At 43.1% G+C, this 21,391-nt stretch overlaps 1 protein-coding gene across 1 annotated transcript in view; it reads left to right on the top strand.

Moving 5' to 3' along the window:
- The window catches only part of MOB3B (MOB kinase activator 3B), a 93,798-nt gene that overhangs the window by 29,045 nt on the left and 43,362 nt on the right, over nt 1-21,391 (top strand). The window contains exon 3 of the mRNA XM_040417178.1: nt 18,078-18,280. Within this exon, the coding sequence (XP_040273112.1) occupies nt 18,078-18,280 (203 nt within the window). The remainder of the gene's footprint in view (nt 1-18,077; nt 18,281-21,391) is intronic.

A 21,391-nucleotide genomic window follows, 5' to 3' on the forward strand; every position in this document is an offset into this window, starting at 1 on the left:
TCCTATGATCTTTAGTGCTTCAGCATACCAAGACATTTTGGAGAATTGTATGCTTCCAACTTTGAGGGAACAGTTGTGGTAAATTCTTGTTGAACTGTGCCTCTGTTTTTTAAGCTCAGTTATTTGTGTAAGGACTAAAGCCTTGTGTGTGGAGCCTGTACACATACGTTTGGCTTCCGATGGAACGTGCCATCATTTTGTTTGTTGGATTTGGACAGAATGTAACAAAACAGATCCATATCTGAGGCACATGTACTTCTATGGCAGCCGTTTTACAAAATGGAGATGCAAGATGGTTGTACCTCCAAACTTCTCCCTTGAGTTTCAGGAACAGGAAGCAAATGGCTGTCTGATTTGCACACCCTTCTATACTGACGCTATCCATCACAGTTTGATTGAAGACATGCTTTAGAGCGGTATTGCATTAGATTAAGTCTCGTTCATGTCTAATGAATTATTTTTACAGTTTAGCAGATATGAAACTTGCAGTAGCTGCCATCTACTATAAATGTTTGGAGGCAACTATCCAACATGCTGTATCCACTGGTTGGGAATGTGCAGTCATTGTATTAGAAGCAGTCTGTATGTACAGTAACCTATGGGGAGCCATTTGTATAACTATGGCTGGTATCCAATACCTGACAAGTTTATGGAGCATGTAGAAGAGGTGCTGAGGGCAGAGTAGATGTACAGTAGGTAGTCAGGGCTGCAGACAGGAATGTGTTGGGTATCTTCATATGTCCAGTCTTCTCCAGTAATATTCAGTTAGACTTCATATTTTTATCATTTATCAGTTGTGGATGAACCCCATTAAATGTTGGGTACACAGTAGGAACAGTAATATTCTGTGCCTTCAGTTTTCTTTGAATTGTGCTTTATTCCACAATGCACTTTGAGAAGTTCTGGTCAAATTACTCTCAACTCCTAAAGTAAGGTCAACATGCCTGCAAGGATTTGGCTTCTTGGCACAGTCCAACATTGTGTACAACTATTAAGAAGTCAACAAACTTTCCCCAGACAGCGTGCCAGCTGTGCCATTTATTAAATGCCCCTTAGCTTTTCAAGATATGCTGCAAAGATGATTAGGATCAAATTATTTGTTACAAAGTCTCAAGTTGTTCCCGACCATAGTGCACCCTGTCAGGTGAGAAAAGCTGACCAGCTCCCTGGTTACAAACAGCTAATGCTGTGACGTTTAGGAGAAAGCGTAGTTTGAAGTGAGCTATGAACGAGGAGAAGTCACCCTGGTGGCTTCTTGTCTGGCTTGACTTCATTGACAGGTCTCTACCTAATGTGTATAGGGAGAGACCTGTCAATCAAGCCAACTTTGATTAAAGAGCTGGTAGCTCAAAATGGTAAGACTAGCCTCACTGAAGGGGCTTTCCTTCCACAGACATTTATGGCATATTGATTGTATTCACCAGAAACGTGATTATGGTCTGGCCAAACAGTCTCAATTACAGTTTGTTAAAGGCAATACATGAGATGCAGTGATTTTGACATAATTGCAAAGGCTACTGATAATTATTTTATGATAACAGCTTACGGTGAAAAACATTTAGACTACTGACACAATGAACCTTATTTCAATGAGCTATACAGTGAAAGGGAGTCCGTCACTAGCGACCTCTCTGTCCAACTTAGTGTATGGACACATACAGTTGCAAGAAAAAGTATGTGAACCCTTTGGAATTATATGGATTTCTACACAAATTTGTCATAAAATGTGATCTGATCTTCATCTAAGTCACAACAATAGACAATCACAGTCTGCTTAAACTAATAACACACAAAGAAATAAATGTTACCATGTTTTTATTGAACACACCATGTAAACATTCACAGTGCAGGTGGAAAAAGTATGTGAACCCCTAGACTAATGACATCTCCAAGAGCTAATTGGAGTGAGGTGTCAGCCAACTGGAGTCCAATCAATGAGATGAGATTGGAGATGTTAGTTACAGCTGCCCTGCCATATAAAAAACATACACCAGTTCTGGGTTTGCATTTCACAAGAAGCATTGCCTGATGTGAATGATGCCTCGCACAAAAGAGCTCTCAGAAGACCTACGATTAAGAACTGTTGACTTGCATAAAGCTGGAAAGGGTTATAAAAGTATCTCCAAAAGCCTTGCTGTTCATCAGTCCACGGTAAGACAAATTGTCTATAAATGGAGAAAGTTCAGCACTGCTGCTACTCTCCCTAGAAGTGGCCATCCTGTAAAAAGGACTGCAAGACTGCTCAATGAGGTGAAGAAGAATCCTAGAGTGTCAGCTAAAGAGTTACAAAAGTCTCTGGCATATGGTAACATCCCTGTTAGCGAATCTACGATATGTAAAACACTAAACAAGAATGGATTTCATGGGAGGATACCACAGAATAAGCCACTGCTGTCCAAAAAAAATATATTGCTGCACGTTTACAGTTTGCACAAGAGCATCTGGATGTTCCACAGCAGTACTGGCCAAATATTCTGTCGACAGATGAAACCAAAGTTGAGTTGTTTGGAAGAAACACACAACACTATGTGTGGAGAAAAAGAAGCACAGCACACCAACATCAAAACCTCATCCCAGCTGTGAAGTATGGTGGTGGGGGCATCATGGTTTGGGGCTGCTTTGCTGCGTCAGGGCCTGGACGGATTGCTATCATCGAAGGAAAAGTTAATTCCCAAGTTTATCAAGACATTTTGCAGGAGAACTTAAGGCCATCTGTCCACCAGCTGAAGCTCAACAAAAGATGGGTGTTGCAACAGGACAACGACCCAAAGCATAGAAGTAAATCAACAACAGAATGGCTTAAACAGAAGAAAATACGTCTTCTGGAGTGGCCCAGTCAGAGTCCTGACCTCAACCCGATTGAGATGCTGTGGCATGACCTCAAGAAAGCGATTCACACCAGACATCCCAAGAATATTGCTGAACTGAAACAGTTCTGTAAAGAGAAATGGTCAAGAATTACTCCTGACCGTTGTGCACATCTGATCTGCAACTACAGGAAACGTTTGGTTGAAGTTATTGCTGCCAAAGGAGGTTCAACCAGTTATTAAATCCAAGGGTTCACATACTTTTTCCACTTGCACTGTGAATGTTTACATGGTGTGTTCAATAAAAACATGGTAACATTTAATTCTTTGTGTGTTATTAGTTTAAGCAGACTGTGATTGTCTATTGTTGTGACTTAGATGAAGATCTGATCACATTTTATGACCAATTTGTGCAAAAATCCATATAAATCCCAAGGGTTCACATACTTTTTCTTGCAACTGTAGCTTTAGCTCACCTGATTAAAACACTGTGGCGCCATTTTTGGGCTTATATCTGTCGCAGATTGCCGCGTAAAGGTGGGCCGGGAGGCCCGTCTTATTTATCATTTTGTACGCAGGCATAGATTTAGACCGGCAGAGGATGTACCGTAGTTATGTAGAGGCCGGCACCGGTCTTAATAAATGACCCTCTGTGTTTCTCTTGATCAGATGATCTGTTCCTGATTTATGATACTTTTTTTTTAAAGGGTTTCTGTCATGAGAAATAACGTTATGTAGCGATGTGCTAATGTCAGCAGTACATAACAGTGTGCTTTATAACTCCCTGCCTGCCGCATTTCTTATAAAATAAACACTTTTAAAATATGCTAATGAGACTCTAGCTACTACTGGGGCATTGCTTCAGCACCTAGACCTAGAGGCTCGGTCTACTCACCCTTTGGCACTCCCAAGTCCCGTTGATTGACTGTCGAGTTCTCCTCATCGTCACGTAAATACCGCGCCTGCGCCGTCCCGTTTAGTATTCGGTGCAGTGAGTGAAGGACGCGCTTCTGGCGCAGGCACAGTACAAGCGCAAATGTACTGTGCTTGTCTTGATGATGATAGCCTTCACCCTGTGCTCTGTGATGCCGATGTCCAACTTGGGAACAGAGCCTTGGTTCAACAAAAGAAAACCAATGTTTTAATCAGGTAAACTAAAGCTATGTGTTTATGTGCTTAGTTGGATAAGGCGGTCACCCTTGATAGACTTAAAGGGGTTGTGTCACTTTCGCAAATGGCTTTTATCATGTAGAGAAAGTTAATACAAGGCACGTTCTAATGTTTTGTGATTGTCCATATTGCCTCCTTTGTTGGCTTGATTCATTTTCCCATCATATTATACGCTGCTTGTTTCCATGGTTACGACCACCCTGCAATCCATCTGCGGTGGTTGTACTTGCACACTATTGGAAAAGGCGCCAGCCTCTCTGGTGGCCAGAACCTCGGGAGTGTACATTGGCTGGAGCTTTTTCCTATAGTGTGCAAGCACGGCTTGTTACAGCAACCGATCAGAGCCCTGGAATTTTAGCGCGGGGGCTCCAATCAGAGTACAGAAGGACCCCTTTCCCTTTTTCTAACCACACAGATGCTGTGGTCACCATTGATAATTGCATCTGAGGAGTGAATGCTATGGGGGACTGCCAAGGAAGCCTGTTTAGCTATTTTCAGAGGTCCTATAGCAGTTAATGGAGAGAGTTGCTTATGCACAGAGTCCTCTCCATTCACAGTGGGGTCCTGTACTTGAGATAGGTGCAGGTCCCAGAGGCTCATATTGGACATTTCCAGAGTAAATGCCTAGATGGGACAACCCCTTTAATATTAAATGGGATACTTCTTTTTAATCCATTAATGCATAATTCCGTACATGTACGGGATTAACGGTAAGAGGGAATGTATGGAGCAAGCTTACATGCTGTCATGGACGTACCGAGACATATGGAAGTCCCCGCAACAGTGGGTGATAGAAGATCTGTGAGACTGGCAACACGTGCTTTGATCTGACAGGTTTCCTTGTGGATAAATAGACGTCTGTGTTGTTTCTGATACTGGCCACACCTCTAACCTCCAGGTGTTGCTATTGTAGTCGTTTAACTTTCCTTATTTAGGACTCTTGCACACAAACGTTGTGCATCCGTTCCATGCATTGGGAACCGCAATTTGCAGTCCCCAATGAACGGGCAACTTGAATGGGTCCATGATCGATCCGCACCGCAAAAAAATAGAACAAGTTCTATATTTTGCAGTGCGGAGGCACGGACAGAAGCACCACGTGCTTCCGTGGGGTTCCGATCCGTGCTTCCATTCCGCATCTCCGTGATTGCGGACCCATTCAAGTGAATAGGTCCGTATCCGTGATGCGGAGTGCACACGGGCCAGTGCCTGTGTATTGCGGACCCGCCATATGCGGGCCGCAATATGGCCACGGGCACACACTGTTCATATGCAAGAAGCCTTATAGTTGCTTCTCCCACAATGCTGTGCGGTTTATAGCTTCAGTGGTAGCTGTGGTCTGCTGGTGTTTGGTTCTCGGCTGAGTTCCTGTTGCTGCTATAGCTACGGTAAAGTTAAGTGTTTCCTTGCCCTTTGGCATTTTGTTTTGGTTTATCTGTGTGTTGTTTTTCCCCTGCCCTTTGTTGTAGGCCTGAGGAAGACTCCTGGTAGTCTCAGTCCTGTCACTATCGCCAGTGTCTTATAGGGTGAGTTAAGAATCTAGGTACTCCTCCTTGCTTCAAGTCAAGGTAACCGCGCCCCCTTCCTGCCCCTTTGCTGTGACTGACAGCCGGCTGTTCGGCAAAGGCAGCCGAACTCTCTGCATAAGCGCTGTCAGTCACAGCGAAGGGGCAGGGAAGGGGGCGTGGTTACCTTGACTTGAAGCATGACTAGAAAATCACGCGGGCAGGGGATAAAACAACGTTTTCTAAACTTTTGCATCATTGGCCTTCAGGAAACACGCTGCTGGCTACTCTCAGGTACTGCTGGTGGCTTGGGATGGTTTTTGGAGGTGACAGGTTCCCTTTAAAGGCTTCCGTTTTGCAGTCCGTCATAATACAAGTCTATAGGCAGAAGAACGGATCCGTCCTTCCGTCTTATGGATTCCGTTATTTTCCGTTATAACGGAAAGCCAGAACGGAATCCCTAACGCTAGTGTGAACCCACCCTTATATATGGGCATAAAAATTCCTCGGGTGTTCACAGCACATTTCCCCAAGCAAACAGGGATGCAAATTGAATGGGGATGAACCATTGTATTATTAATAATAATAAAATTAATAATTTTAATAATTATTCTTCCCCATAGAGTTTGATCATTGCTAGATGTAAATGGCATGTTATAAGCGCTGATCAACTTGCTGGATCTGCACTTATTATGGGCAGAAAATTCGCCTGTTTAAAAGAATCCTTAGGCCTCATGCACACAAGCGTATTTTCTTTCCGTGTCCGTTCCATTTTTTTTGCGGACCGTATACGGAACCATTCATTTCAATGAGTCCGCAAAAAAATCAGAAGTTACTTCGTGTGCATTCCGTTTCCGTATGTCCGTATTTCCATTCCACAAAAAAATAGAACATGTCCTAATATTGTCCGCATTACAGACAAGGATAGGACTGTTCTATTAGAGGCCAGCTGTTCTGTTGCGCAAAATACGGAATGCAGAGACACCATCCATATTTTTTTGCGGATCAGTTTGTTTTTCTGTTCATATAGCCATGTTAGGCTGGGTTCACACTTGAGCGTTTTACAGCGCGTTCAAACGCGCTGTAAAACGCTCAACACATGAAAACCAATGCTTCCCTATGGCCCTGGTTCTCACTTGAGCGTTTTACAGCGCTGAAAAACGCGCTGCAAAACGCCCTACGCTCAAACAAGTACTTGAGCTTCTTTGGGGCGTTTTACAGCGCGTTTGTGGCCATAGGACATTGCAGTCAATCACACAAACGCGCGTCAAACGCGCGTTTACTATTGCAAAAAACGCGCGTCAAAAACGCGCGTTAAACGCGCATATCAAAGACGCTCAGGTCTGAACCCAGCCTTAGGGCTTGTTTTTTGCAGGGCACATTGTTTCTAGTGGTACGTGTGCTGAATGCAGTTTGTCCTTTGTAGGTTGTACTAGCATTATTCTAGAATAAGAGAACATCTAAATGGTGCAGTTAGTATTATGCTACATTCACACGAATGTGCTGTTTTGCGGATCCGCAAAACACGGACACCGGCCCTTGTGCGTTCCGCAATCTGCAGACCGCACATGCCACGGCTGTCATAGAAAATGCCTATTCTTGCGGACAAGAATAGGACATGTTCTATTTTTTTTGCAGGGCCGCGGCACGGAGCAACAGATGCGGACAACACACGGTGTGCTGTCCGCATCTTTTGCGGCCCCATAGAAATGAATGGGTCTGCACCCATTCCGCAAATTGCGGAACGGATGCAGACTCATTCATACGGTTGTGTGAATGTAGCCTCAGGCCTCATGCACACGGTCCGCAATTCCGTCTGCACACTTAGGAGTGCTTCCGTGGTGTTTCTTTCCGCTGTTCCGCACCACAAAATAAATATGACATCTCATTTTTTTTTTGCGGTGGGGACAGACCACGGACCCATTCAAGTTGAATGGGTCCGGCCCGCTGCACGGATGTTGCACAACGGCCGTGTGCATGAGGCCTAAATTATTAGTATTTTTTATATTTATGTATTATTTTTACTTTTGTATACCTGTCTGTTCTTTTCTAATTTACCTGGTGATCAGAGGGAGTGTCTATGTGAACGCCTATATTCCTGACACTGGGACTCAGACCTGTCTATGTTTAAGGACCCAGAGGGGTCGGAAACGCGTTAGGTTGGTGCTATTCTTCTACTTATGGACAGTATAACTATGTTTTATAGGTTACATTTTTATACGTTACTCATGCAGTAAAACTTCATTCTGTGCATCAGTACAATTACAGCAAGACCACATTTGTATAGTTTTTCTTAAAAAATGTGACATTTAAAAAAATATATATTTTTTTACTTTGCATCGTCATATTCTGACCCTGATAACTTTTTTATATTTACCTCTACGGGAGATGTGTGGGGGCTCCTTTTTGCGGGGCAATCTGTAGGTTTGATTTATACCATTTTAAGGTGTGCATGACCTTTTGATCAAATTTTATTCCATTTTCTGGGGGGGAGGTAAAACAACCAAAAAACTGTGAATCTGCCATTTAGATTTTTTTTTCCCATTATGCTGTCAAAGTGGTTGTCTGGGTTCAGCTCTGAACCCGGACATACCCATATTTTCACCTAGGCAGCCCCCCGACTTGAGCATCGGAACATCTCTTGCTCCGATGCGCTCCCTTGCCCTGCACTAGATCGCGCAAGTCACGGGCTCTTTTGTTTACAATAACACACTGCCGGGCGGGGCAGCGCTAAAGCCCGCCCATCAGTGCCGGTGACATCGGGCTTCCTGGCAGCCCCATGGAGAGCCTGGTTCATCACCGGAGCTCGTGAAAATGCTTTTGCCCTGCGCGATTTAGCGCAGGGCAAAGGAGAGCATCGGAGCATGAACTGCTCCGATGCTCAAGTCAGGGGGGCTGCCGGGGGGAAAATGGAGGTATGTCCGGGTTCAACTCTGACCCCGGACAACCCCTTTAACAGTACAGGATAAATACTTTTAGTTTTATGTTTTACTAGTACATGCATTTTGGAACACGGTGGTACCAATACTCACTATTTTTTTTATTTGTTTTTAAAATAGGGAAAGGGGGGTAATTTGAATTTTGAATTTTTACATTTGGGGGGAGGGTTACGTTGTAAAAACTTCTTTCCTTTTTTTTTTTTTACTCTTATTCAAGTTCTTATGTGGCAAATTGCTTGATCGATAAGGCCCAAATAGCCTTGTCATTTAGGGGTTAAAAATCTTCCTCCTTTAGATGGGTAATACGTTCTACAATATTAAAGGGCATCTATCAGCAGATTTTTACCTATGAAACTGGCTGACCTGTTACATGTGTACTTGGCGGCTGAAGACGTCTGTGTTGGTCCCATGTTCATATGTGTCCGCATTGCTGAGAAAAAGGATTTTTTATAATATGCAAGTCAGCCTCTAGGAGCAATGGGCTCTGCTCTCTCTGCAATGTCAAGGCCCCCGTTACCCCTAGAGGCTCATTTGCATATATTAAAACTTTATTTGTCTCAGCAATGTGGCCACATATGAACATGGGACTAACACAGATGTATGTGCGCTTGTCAGCTAAGGACAACAGGTCAGCCGGTTTCATAGGTACAAATCTACGTCACCGATGATGCTAGGGAGGCTCGTCCCCATCACGGCCTGCTATTGGCTGCTCCCCCCAACTTTTTGATGACCGAAAACTGGCATAAAGATTATTGGCCCTTTAGGGTGGTCCCACACATAGGTTTTTTTCTGACATTTTTTAAGAGGTTTTGCAGCAATTTCTAGGCAAAAAACCCCACCAGCTCCAGATGTTGCATGAAAGTCTATGGGAAATATTAAATGCAGGACAAACAGGCATTTTTCTGTAGGGGCATTCTTTCAAGCTTGATGGCATTTAAAAAAAAAAATGCAATATGCTCTGGGTGTAGCATTTTGTTTCTGACATTTTCCTATAGATTTTTCTATAGGAAAACAAATACATAGAAAAATGTTGTGTGGCTAAAAACTAACACCCCTAAAACACTTGTAAAAATACCAGAATTATATCGTTTTTTACAATAGAAGAAAAGGTTAAAAAAAAGACTGAGTGTCAGCTCCCTGACTGATGCCGCAATGATAACATCAACTGCTATTAATGAACCATCTGCTAACTTATACATTTAGGACTTAGAGGAAGAGGCACGATGTTATTCCTATTAACAATGGTATGCGTTTCTACAGCAATTGGACTGTTAGGATCTCTTTTTTTTGTTTTTACAGCTTTATGACTAGTACAATTGTATTTTATAGGGTTATTACCATTCTTGAAGTGTACGGGCTTGTCTGCCTATTTTGAAAGAGGCAGTTCATGCACCGTTAGCGTGCACATTCTTTGGCGTACACATGGTCTGCACATTCCAGACATCCTGCTGCTGTCACTAGCTCATTGTCTTCTGACATGTTGTGTAAAAACAGCAATGTACAGATGATCCAAGGCTCCGGAGATGCCCATAAAATGGTATTTTGGTCACTCCAGGCAAAAAATGAAAAATTCATCCTTTGGCCAAAGTCATGATGCTGTATATGTTCTCAAAGCTTCATTGATGCCATTCGAGATCTCCTGCTGTCCCCTACTAGGGCTGTGACCAGAACGCTGCTCTCCGGAGCTACTTCAGAGTCATTCACACGGCCGTATCTTTGCTCCGCATCGGCGGATAGGAAGTGGACCCTTTCATTTCAATGTGTTCACAAAAATTGCGGACAGTACACTGTGTGCTGTCCACATCCATATGTCCGTTCCATGGCTCCACAAAAAAAAATAGAACATGCCCTATTCTTATCCGTTTTGCAGACAAGGATAGGCATTGTTACAATGGATCAGAAAAAACATGGAACATTTTTTGCGGACCACAAACTACATACGGTCGTGTGAATGCACCCTGTGTTCACATCACGTTTTTGTCCCACATTTAATTTATACACATGACGTATGCGTTAAATGAATGCCTCAGATGGATGCCAGTTGGGTTAAAAAAAAAAGAAAACATTAACATATACTTTTTTTTTGCCGGAATCTGCAGGATGGTTTTGCATTTTTTTTTTCCAATACGTATGTTAAAAGCAATCCATTTTTAACGACTGTTTATTCAGTGATGCCTTTCTGAAATAACGCACGTTAAAAATGTCCCCCTTCAATTGCATGGGGCTGTCGGGCCATGAAAACGGACAAAATAGGACATGTCCATTAAAAGAAAAAAAATGCCGTGTGAATAAAACCATGGACTACAAAGGTTCTGAAAACAACTGTGTGATGGATATTGTTCACTGTCATGTCAATGTAGCCTAAGAAATATACACAGACATTATGATATAATGTCCCCCTGCAGGACATTAACAGGACACCAGTGAGGATGAGGCTTGGATAAAGATGTAAAATTTCCTCAGGTTCCATACAGTTTACATTCTCACCGCTGTGGGAGGGGCTTAGTTGTGTGTACCGCCCACTGACATGTACCGTATGTACTGAGAGATAACCGCTATACAGCTGACTCAGTCATAGAGTCATAGAGATAGCAGCCACTTAATGCTGCAATGTGGAAAATATGTGGTAATTAGAAATAAAAGAAGAAAGCCTGAATAATATAAAAATAGACAACACATATAAAAACCAAGTGATGGCTGAATTTTCAATTTTGACCAGAGTGGTCCTTTAAATCTTCATTAATAATGGTGAAGAGATATTCCGGCCAAATATCTCAAGACAAAAAGCATATTACACATAACTGTGAAAATAGTCCCGTCATGAGCCACAAATTGTCCTCTACTCTTCCAGGGTCACACCCACATCACTTAGATTACTATAAACAGAATGACTGTATATATATATATATAGAGAGAGAGAGAGAGAAAATCCTCAACTGTATAAAACTGGATAGAGGGATTAGTCTCCCAGAGATCTGCAGTATCCTGCCTTATACTTCCAGTGGTAACATCCCGTTGTTGTGGTGCTCACACATCACTCTTGACTGGTGTGTATCACATATGTGACGTGTTATATACAGTGTTGCTCTGCACCTAGCACCATAGATGGTGTAACTTTTTATTGATAGGTCCATTTTATCGTGTTTACGATCTGCTGCCCAGAAACAATGGTTTTGGTGTCCACATCAGTGATACCTTCACCCAACAAACGAGCAATAAATCGGTGGTACGTTATCAGGAACTAGTATTCATACCAAGTACTTATCTGGCAGAGGCTGCGCCACCACCCTGCTTCTCCTGGCTGGGCTCTGTTTACCTGCTGCAGCCAGTCACTGGTAGAAAAATGGCAGATCTGTTAGGCTAAGTTCACACGAACGTGTGTGATCCGTGGCCGTATTGCGGGCCGCAATACACGGCCACAGTTCCGTGTGCATTCCGCATCACGGATGCGGACCCATTCACTTCAATGGGTCCGCAAATCCGGAATCGCGGAACGGCCGCACGAGACGGGACCCCTCGGAAGCACTTCGGAGTGCTTCTGTGGGGTTACGTCCCGTACATCCGTTCCGCAAAAAGATAGAATATGTCCTATCTTTTAGCGGAACGGGTGGATCGCGGACCCATTAAAGTGAATGGGTCCGCGATCCGATGCGGCTGACCTACGGCCGGCGATCGTGCATTGTGGCCCGCTATTTGTGGGCTGCAGCACGGGTCAGGCTGCTTTCACACCAGCGTTTTTGCTGATCCATCATGGATCAGCAAAAACGCTTCCGTTACTGATAATACAACCGTCTGCGTGTGTTATGAACGGATCCGGTTGTATCATCTTTGACATTGCCAAGACGGATCCGTCACTAAAACCATTGAAAGTCAACGGGGGACGGATCTGTTTTCTTTTGTGTCTGAGAAAACTGATTTGTCTCCATTAACTTACGTTACATTGTGAGTCATGACGTATCCGTCTTGCTCCGCATCCCTGGACGCACTCAGAAACGAGGCTTGCTGCGCTTTTGTGTGTGTCATGGGAACGCAATGAAACGGAGCAGAATGCATTCTGGTGCACTCCGCTCCCTTCAGTTCCGTTTTGTCCCCATTGACAATGAATTGGGACAAAACAAGCGTTTTCCTCCGGTATTGAGATCCTATGATGTATCTCAATAGCGGAAAGGGAAAGCTGAGCTGGGTATACACAAACATATTTCTGACCGTTTAGATCTTAATAACAGATGATGAAATTATTCAGAGTTAGCCATTTATACATATTTTGTTAGGTTAGAAGACCTTTTCATCTTTCTCGCCAGTTCTTCCTAAAATGAAAGCTATGAAGGCTGGCATAGCAGACGTCGGCCTTGATAAATCAGGGCCAGTGTTGGATTTTTTGTAAGCACAAAACTGCAACCATATAAATTGCATGAACACATTTAGGGATGAGCGAATTGACTTCGGATGAAACATTCAAAGTCGATTCGCATAAAACTTCGTTCTAATTCTGTACGGAGCAGGAGCTCTGTACGGTATTAGAATGTATCGGCTCCGATGAGCCGAAGTTATTGCTTTGCGAAGTACCACTTGGAACCGAACCAGAGTTCGGGAAATGGTTTTTTTACAGTACAAATAAAATTTATGAAGTTACTGCATGAAGCTCCTGCTCCGTACAGTATTAGAATGAGGTTTTATGCGAATCGATTCGCTCATCCTCATCGCTCAACCTTAAACTCATTATTTACTCCCCTCCATTGGGATCTATAACAACTGTAACCTTGGTGCATAAAATCTTATTGGAGCCCCGGTGGTAGATTTTATCAATACTGACAACAGTGGATGTTGTTCTTTTTCTAACCATTTTTTTAATTCTGACCTAACTCTTGATATATCATTACAACTTGTAGATTGCAAATTGTGCTCTTGCTGCAAGTGCTTTGGAACGTTAAGAACCTGTGCAAATGTATAATCTCAGATTAACCTGCTTCTTTATTTTTCCAAGCACGTGCTAAGCACAAAGCATTTGTCTTATGTGCCCCTTTGTCTTGTTCACCTTATTTACCCTCTTTCTCTACCACCCAATACGAGTGGATGCCGACATCCGGAGCATGAAAGAGTGCCAAGCCCCGCTCCGGACAGCAGAGACACGGAGCAGTAACATGATAATGCTCCGTGCCACTCTGTGATCTTTTTACTATAAAATCACTGACATAAAGTTGTCACCATGATTTTGTAGTAAAAAGATCACAGAGAGGCAAAGAGCATTGTCCATCATGTTAGTGCTCCGTGTCTCTGCTGTCCGGAGCGGGGCTTGGCACTCATTCACGCAGCGGATTACCCGCACGGCATCCGCTCGTGTGAAACAGCCCTTAATGTGTTTGTTCACATACTGGAAAAAACAATGGAGACAGGCACTACAGTGGTCCGTGATGCAGAACATACACACCCATTGAAGTCTATGGGTCTGTGAAAAACAGAACACAGCTCACCAAGCACAGCACCGTCCATTGGATAGTGACCGTGCTTGGTATTGCAGCTCAGCCCCATTCTCTTGAATGAGCCTGAGCTGTGCTTAGGCCACGTGACCGATGAATGTGACATCATTGGCATAGGAAGAGACCATGGTGCTGTGGCCTCTTCAAACAGGTCATTGGCAAGGGTGTCGGGAGTCAGAACCCCACGATGAGTTACTGAAGGCCTATCCTGAGGACAGGTTATCAAAGAACTCAACCCCTTTAAGGCTGGGCACTACATGACATGTCATGCAACAGCAAGTCGCAGAGAATTTGCGTGACAAAAAAATACGTGCAACTTGCTGTAGTGCGATTAGTCAGTGGAGTCACTAAAGTTAACTTGACACAGAATCCATCAGTCACAGCCGCAGCATGTTGCGTTGCGACACCATTGACAGTCATTAGATTCATTGTTGCTCAGCACATGTTGCCATGTAGCTCCAGCCCTATAGTTAAAATGAATTCAAAGTGCTACAAAAAGTCAGGGTATGGATGCCGTCTAATGGTTTCATAGAGGCAAATACCTATACAGCAGAATCATTTGTTATCAGTATTAGGCCTTATGCACACAACCGTTGTGTGTTTTGTGGTCCACAAATCAAGGATTCGCAAAACCCGGATGGCGTCCGTGTGCTTTCCGCAATTTACGGAACAGCACAGACAGCCTTTAATATAACTGCCTATTCTTGTCCGCAAAGCACGGACAAAAATAGGACAGGTTATATTTTTTTTGCGGACCACAGAACGGAGCAATGGATGCGGAAAGCACACGGAGTGCTGTCTGCATCTTTAGCGGCCCCATTGAAGTGAATGGGTCCGCATCCGAGCCGCCAAAACTGTGGCTCTGATGCGGACAAAAACAACGGTCGTGTGCATGAGGCCTTATTCCTGCATTTCTCTTTACACCAGCATATACGTAGCTATTAAGGATCGACCGATATAGATTTTTTAGGGCCGATACCGATAATCTGTGAACTTTCAGGCCGATAATTTATACCGATATTCTGTGAATTTTCATTTTTGAAAAAATAAAAAAAATTCCTACACAAATCTACTGAAAATAAATATGTTTATTGTTAACGTGTAGTTGTTTTTTTTAAATCTTTTTTTTATTTATTATTTTTTTATTTATTTTTACTAACTATTAGCCCCCTTAGGGACTAGAACCCTTGTCCTATTCACCCTGATAGAGCTCTATCAGGGTGAATAGGACTTTACACTCTCCATGCTGTTCTGTGCATAGTGCATACAGCAACAAGGGAGCTGACAGGCTTTAATAGTGTCCTGGCTGCCATGGTAACCGATCAGAGCCCCAGGCTTACACTGCTGGGGCTCCGATCAGAAGCTGCCACTGAGGAGGAGGGAGAGGGGACCCTGTGGCTACTGCCACCAATGATTAATACTGGGGGGCTTGGGTGGGGGGCGCACTGCGCCATCAATGATTAATACTGGCATTGGGGGGGGCGCACTGCACCACCAATGATTAATACTAGGGTTTTGGGGGGTGCACTGCGCCACCAATGAAGATACCTCTCTCATTAATTCATATACAGGAGGCGGGAGCTGGCTACAGAATCACATAGCCGGCTCCCGACCTCTATGAGCGTTAGCTGCGATCGGCGGCAGTTAACCCCTCAGGTGTGGCACCTGAGGAGTTAACTACCGCAGATCACAGCTACTGCTCATAGAGGTCGGGAGCCGGCTATGTGATTCTGCAGCCAGCTCCCGCCTTCTGTATATGAATTAACGAGAGGTTTATCTTCATTGGTGGCGCAGTGGCCACAGCCACTTCCCTCCTCTTGTTCTCCCTCCTCTCATTGGTGGCAGCAGCACAGGGGACAGGGAGACACTGCATTCTTCTCCCCTGTGCTGCTGAGGGAACATGGAGAGCGCTGACAGCAGTGCGATCTGTGTTCACGATTCGTTATTGGAATATCGGCAAAATAGATGCCGATAACGTTAAAAATCCTGAATATCGGCCGATAATATCGGTAAAACCGACAATATCGGTAAAACCGACAATCGGTCGATCCCTAGTAGCTATGTCAGTTAACAGATTGCCAGCCGATGGAGAAAAAATGTAAATCAAAAGCAAAACTAGCTAGAAAGCACTAAAATAACTGAATGGATAAAGTCACATAGATTATATTTTTTCATAGTTAAAAAAAAAATAAGATTGGGTTGTGATGTCTATGTGGACGTTTCTGATTTACAGGAGATAGAAGTACTGATTACTTAGTCTACTTTCTATATTCGCCTTTATTTATTTCCATTCTAAGCAAGTTTGAATTGAACTCTTCTATGATTTATAGGCACAGAAAGTAATAGCTGTGTTGCAACATGTCTTGTTTCGTTTTGCTCTTGTTTTTCTGCCGACTTCATCATTTTAGATATAACATTGGAAATCCTATAAGTTCCCTTAGCTCATTACTTGCACTGGGTCATTTTATCTGTCACAAAATTATACTCTGACATACTAGCAATTCTGTATTGATCTCTTCTGAATACACAGCCGTGAGATAAGCTTGTGCCTTTTCGATTTATTTTTTCCATATCATTACTGCATTTTATTTCTGCTATATTTTATCCTGCACAAAGAAAGATTGAAATGGAAAACACGTTAAATGCAGTATAAAAGATGCTGCTGGTATCAGTGATCAAAATAATAGATATAATAGTGTGAACACTGGAAAAACAAAGACACAATTGCATTTTTTTCCTATTCCACCCTATTAAAAATATTTTACAGCTTCATATGGAATATTAAATGTAGTGCCATTAGAAAGTAGGACTTGTTCCGTAAAAAACAAGCCCTCATATGGCTATGTGAATGGAAAAGCAAAAAAGTTATGGCTGTTGGAAGGAGGAAGTAAAAAACAAATCTAAAAAATGGAGTGAAGGGGTTAAACGGGTTATCCCATGATTATTGTCAAAAATGAAAAACGGACAATATACAGTACATGGCGACCTCTTTCTAACAAAGCTAGAACCAGCCCTGTACCTCACATGGATCCAGAGATCTCCTCATTCATTGCTCTGCTAGATTTATATCAGGCTGACAGCTCAAGGGGCGTGTCTTTTCTGCTGCAGATCAGGAGGCGTGTCTTAGCTCTCCCTATCACAGTTCAGGAGGCGTGCCCATGCTCTCCCTATCACAGCTCAGGAGGTGTGTCCATGCTCTCCCAATCACAGCTCAGGAGGCAGTTGACAGATGAAACTGAGCATGTGCGGCCATCTAAGTAAGCCGGACAAAGAAATAAGAGAAAGGACAAACAGCCGGTGGCGCTATACAGATAGATTTTATTGAATAACTCAGTGGCTATACAACATTTTTAATTACATGCAATTACAAAACTATTCAGATCCAGGTGCTGGTTTGAAAACTTCTAGGAGGAATAACAGAACAGCACAACAAGAAAAGATGTTCCAGACGTGTCATATTATGGGGGAATAAATTTCTTTGCTAAAATAGACATGCCTAGAGTGCTGACCGGTTCTTTTTAAAGGGGTTGTCTGTTTTCACAGGAGACCCACGTTTAGATTTGTCTCTTGATTTTTAGACTAAAAGTAAACGACCATCGACCAAACATAGGCTACTTTCACACTGGTGTTTAAGTTTTCCGGTATTGAGATCCGTCATAGGGGACAATACCGGGAAAAAAAACGCTTCAGTTTTGCCCCCATTCATTGTCAATGGGGACAAAACTGAACAGAGCAGAATGCTCCAAAATGCATTCCGTTCCGTTTAGTTGCGTTCCCAGACCGGAGAGCAAACCGCAACATGTTGTAGTTTGCTTACCGTCCTGGGATGCGGAGCAAGACGGATCCGGCATGACCCCCAATGCAAGTCAATGGGGATTGATCAGTTTTCTCTGCCACAATAGAAAACAGATCCGTTCCCTATTGGCTTTCAATGTAGTTTATGACGGATCTGTTGTGGTAATGTTTAAGATAATACAACCGGATCCGTTCATAACTGTATTATCAGTAACGGAAGTGTTTTTGCTGAGCCCTGCCAGATCCAGTAAAAACGCTAGTGTGACAGTAGCCTGAGATGTATCATACAGATCACCAAGTATTATGTAATCATCTAATGTTATAATTCAGAAGATTATCGCTTCCATCATAGTAATCTTGCATTTGAACTGTTTTTCTTGATAGGAATCCCTTTCCCAAGGAACTTTCTCCAGATCTGCAAGAAAATCCTGTGCAGACTATTCCGTGTGTTCGTCCATGTATACATTCATCACTTTGACCGTATCCTACTCATGGGAGCAGAAGCACATGTTAATACCTGCTACAAGCACTTTTACTACTTTGTAACAGAACTGAACCTCATAGATCGCAAGGAGCTAGAGCCACTGGTAAGATAAGTGTATCCATCTCATTGTTTCATCATCTGCCACATTTTCTGAAATACAGGAGAGCACCATCTGCAAAAGGTGGCCCTTGAGACCATTTTTGGTGAAATGCAAATCATCAGATTTTTCCATGCCATGAAGAAGTTAATTTTCCTAAAAAGTATAATACAATAATAGAGTATAACACATTTTCTATCAGATTATATTGCCAAGGACAGACACCGCAGAAGGAGAACTTTGCTAAAGAATTTATAAAGCCTCTTTGGATGGTCCTTCAAAAGCGACCCTCTATTCCAAAAGTAAAATTTGACTATATACATGGGAACATACTTGGTGCCTTCCTTAGAAAAGATGGTACCTGCGTTCTGATCCCTCAACTCCTTCATACAATGACCATCACTTCTTAAGCTTTACTGTACAGATGCTTTCATAAATTCTAAATCATCTCATCCCCCTTCCACTGCCCTGCAATGCACCAGCACTGTGTCCATTGCATCTATGTTTTCCTCTGCAAGTGTTGAAGCTGGTTGACCCAGAGCAGTGGAAGGGGGTGTGGGACATACGTTAGATTTTCTGAGAGTATCTACATAGGAAAATCTAGGACTGCAGCGGGCATTTTGTGAAGAAGTTGGGGGATCAGAATTCTACAATGGAGGCAACCTCATTCCTAAGGAAGGCACCAGGTATGTTGACTATACATTCCCTATTGATAGTCACTTTAATCCTTTACTTGTGCTTGAAGTGCCTGGTGGCCTTGTCTCTTCTGGCCCTGATGACTGTTTTCTTGAAAATGTTGCATTATTTTAGAAGACTGATCCGCATGAATGTTAATGCATACAAGATTTACAGCCATAGATGCTGTCTGTAGGGAACTACCACACAACCATCTTTCCAGGATTCAATGTTTTAGAGGAGGAAAGGCCCATACGTACAGCATCTGTTGGGACGTGCCACCAGTTACTGTTGTATTCGTACAGAATGCCACCGGGAAAAACAAAACTCTGACAGTTTAAGAATAAAGGGATACAGTTAGGTTTTATGTTATCACAGCTCTGTACATAATGAATTATAATATGACTGTGTGCATGAGGCCTAGGGTGGTATTACACTGCCCAATACACGGGCAGCACAAGCGGCGATGAATGATAAAATATCCATCGGCACTCGTTTGTATCGGCCTGATCACACAGGCCAATGCCAACTGAATGCAGGAGAAATAATTGTTACTGCAGTCGTTTCTCCTTCCTTTACTTTTAGAAAGAAGGTATGTACATGAGCTGTTAACAAGCTCTGCCTGTGATGCTACCAAATGTAAGGTATTTATGGTATAAGTAAGTGTTCAACCTTTTAAAATAAGCCAGCACCTCATCTGCAGACAACTGTTTCCGGGTGATTTCCCTTCATCAGTGCAGAGTAGATAGTACTGGCTTAACTGGGTGAGAGGCCTAGGTCAGGATATGGGGACATATTTTATTCCCCAAATCATTTACTTCTATTTATTATCGGCACCACATCCCTGATTATACAGGGAGATGTGCTGCTGATAATCGGGCATCTTTCATCCCTATGAAAGATGCCCATCAGCCTACAAAAGAGCGTTTGCTCATTCATTGGCTGACTGCTTGATTATACAAGCAAATTATCGGAGACGAGCATTCTTGTGAACATTTGTCCCTGATAATTAGCCCGATTATCGTGCAGTCAAATAGGGGCTTTACTGTGTGCAGGCATTGGATTGTGATTAAGGTCCGCATCATTGTTCTCTATGGCAGTGTTAATTGCTGGGAAGTGTTTTTAGAAAGGCTGATGATAACCCTTACTGAACTGTCTGGCAGAGGAGATCACTAAGGGCATAAGTAAATCATTCATATAAATTTTCATGAAACTCCAAGCAAATAAGGAAAAATGACCACACCCCTGGTTCACGTAGTAAGGTGTCTCCTGCATTCAGCATGTAGCTAGGCACCTGACCGGTAGAATTCTCTATGTGCACAACTTTAGGAAAAGAAAGTTTAAAGCTACAGTGGAGGCATAGTTACTTGGACACTATGGGGTAGATATATCAAGACTGGCGGATCCATCCACCACTGGTGTGATATGCAACTGATTTATTAAGCGACAGAAGCCTCTGTGTCCTGCGATGCGCCAGAAAGTGAAGTCTACGCCAGTCTACTTCAGCTATAACTTCCGCCACTCTCTGGTGAAAGTTATAGTACATCTGAGCCATACCCCTTTTTTCTCAGCACTTCAGGAAAAGATGCTGTGCGCCTTAATGTGTGGCTTTTTTACGACACAATTGGGACGTATAGGGCTTGATAAATGTCCCCCTATATCTTGCTCCCTGTTCCTAATGGAATTTGTACGTCTCAGAATTTTATCTGACTGTTGAGGAAAGTACAGGGGTCCCTCAAGATACAATATTTTCTACATACAGTGGTCTTTTCCAGGCAACTGTAAGTTAAAACTAGACTCCGCATACCATGTCTCAGACTCAGATCCAACCAACATGGCCCTTTCTCTAGTATTGGTTGTCTAGTAGCGCCTCTATACAGTACAGTGTGGTACTACATGTCCTGTACTGTCCTCTATCTGTGCCAGGATGACCTGCTCCGTTGGATTTCAGGTGAGGGTGGCATCATTGTATTTTCTGTTACACTGGACGCTATACAGGACCCCTCGTCATAGATAGTGATTTACAGCTCCCAGCAGCCATTTCTGTTAGGACTTGCTTTATGTGTCGTAGTTATCTTCTCATTTTCTTAAATCTTCATTTTCTTGGGATGGCATTTTGGGGCTTTGGAACCATTTACCAGTTTTTCATAGACTTATGGACTTAAGTTAGAATCAGGGACCTACATAAAAATCATTGGGCCCCATAGCAACTATCGAAATTGGGCCCCCATGTCCAGATGCGCCGGATCTGGCACCCCCGTGATTTTTGTTGTGCTCCTGTGACAGAGCTTAACAACAACCGTCACTAGCGCAGATGTGCGACAAAGCCTAATATACAGCTCATCTGCTGCAGAACGTCATAATAGTGATAAGAGAACAAGTCCCATGATGACCAGTAGTTCCAGAAAACTGTTCCGACAGGTTGTACTCTGCTTGAGCTGT

The sequence above is a fragment of the Bufo bufo genome, chromosome 2, assembly GCF_905171765.1.
Source record: "Bufo bufo chromosome 2, aBufBuf1.1, whole genome shotgun sequence".
In the NCBI taxonomy this organism is placed as follows: Eukaryota; Metazoa; Chordata; class Amphibia; order Anura; family Bufonidae; genus Bufo; species Bufo bufo.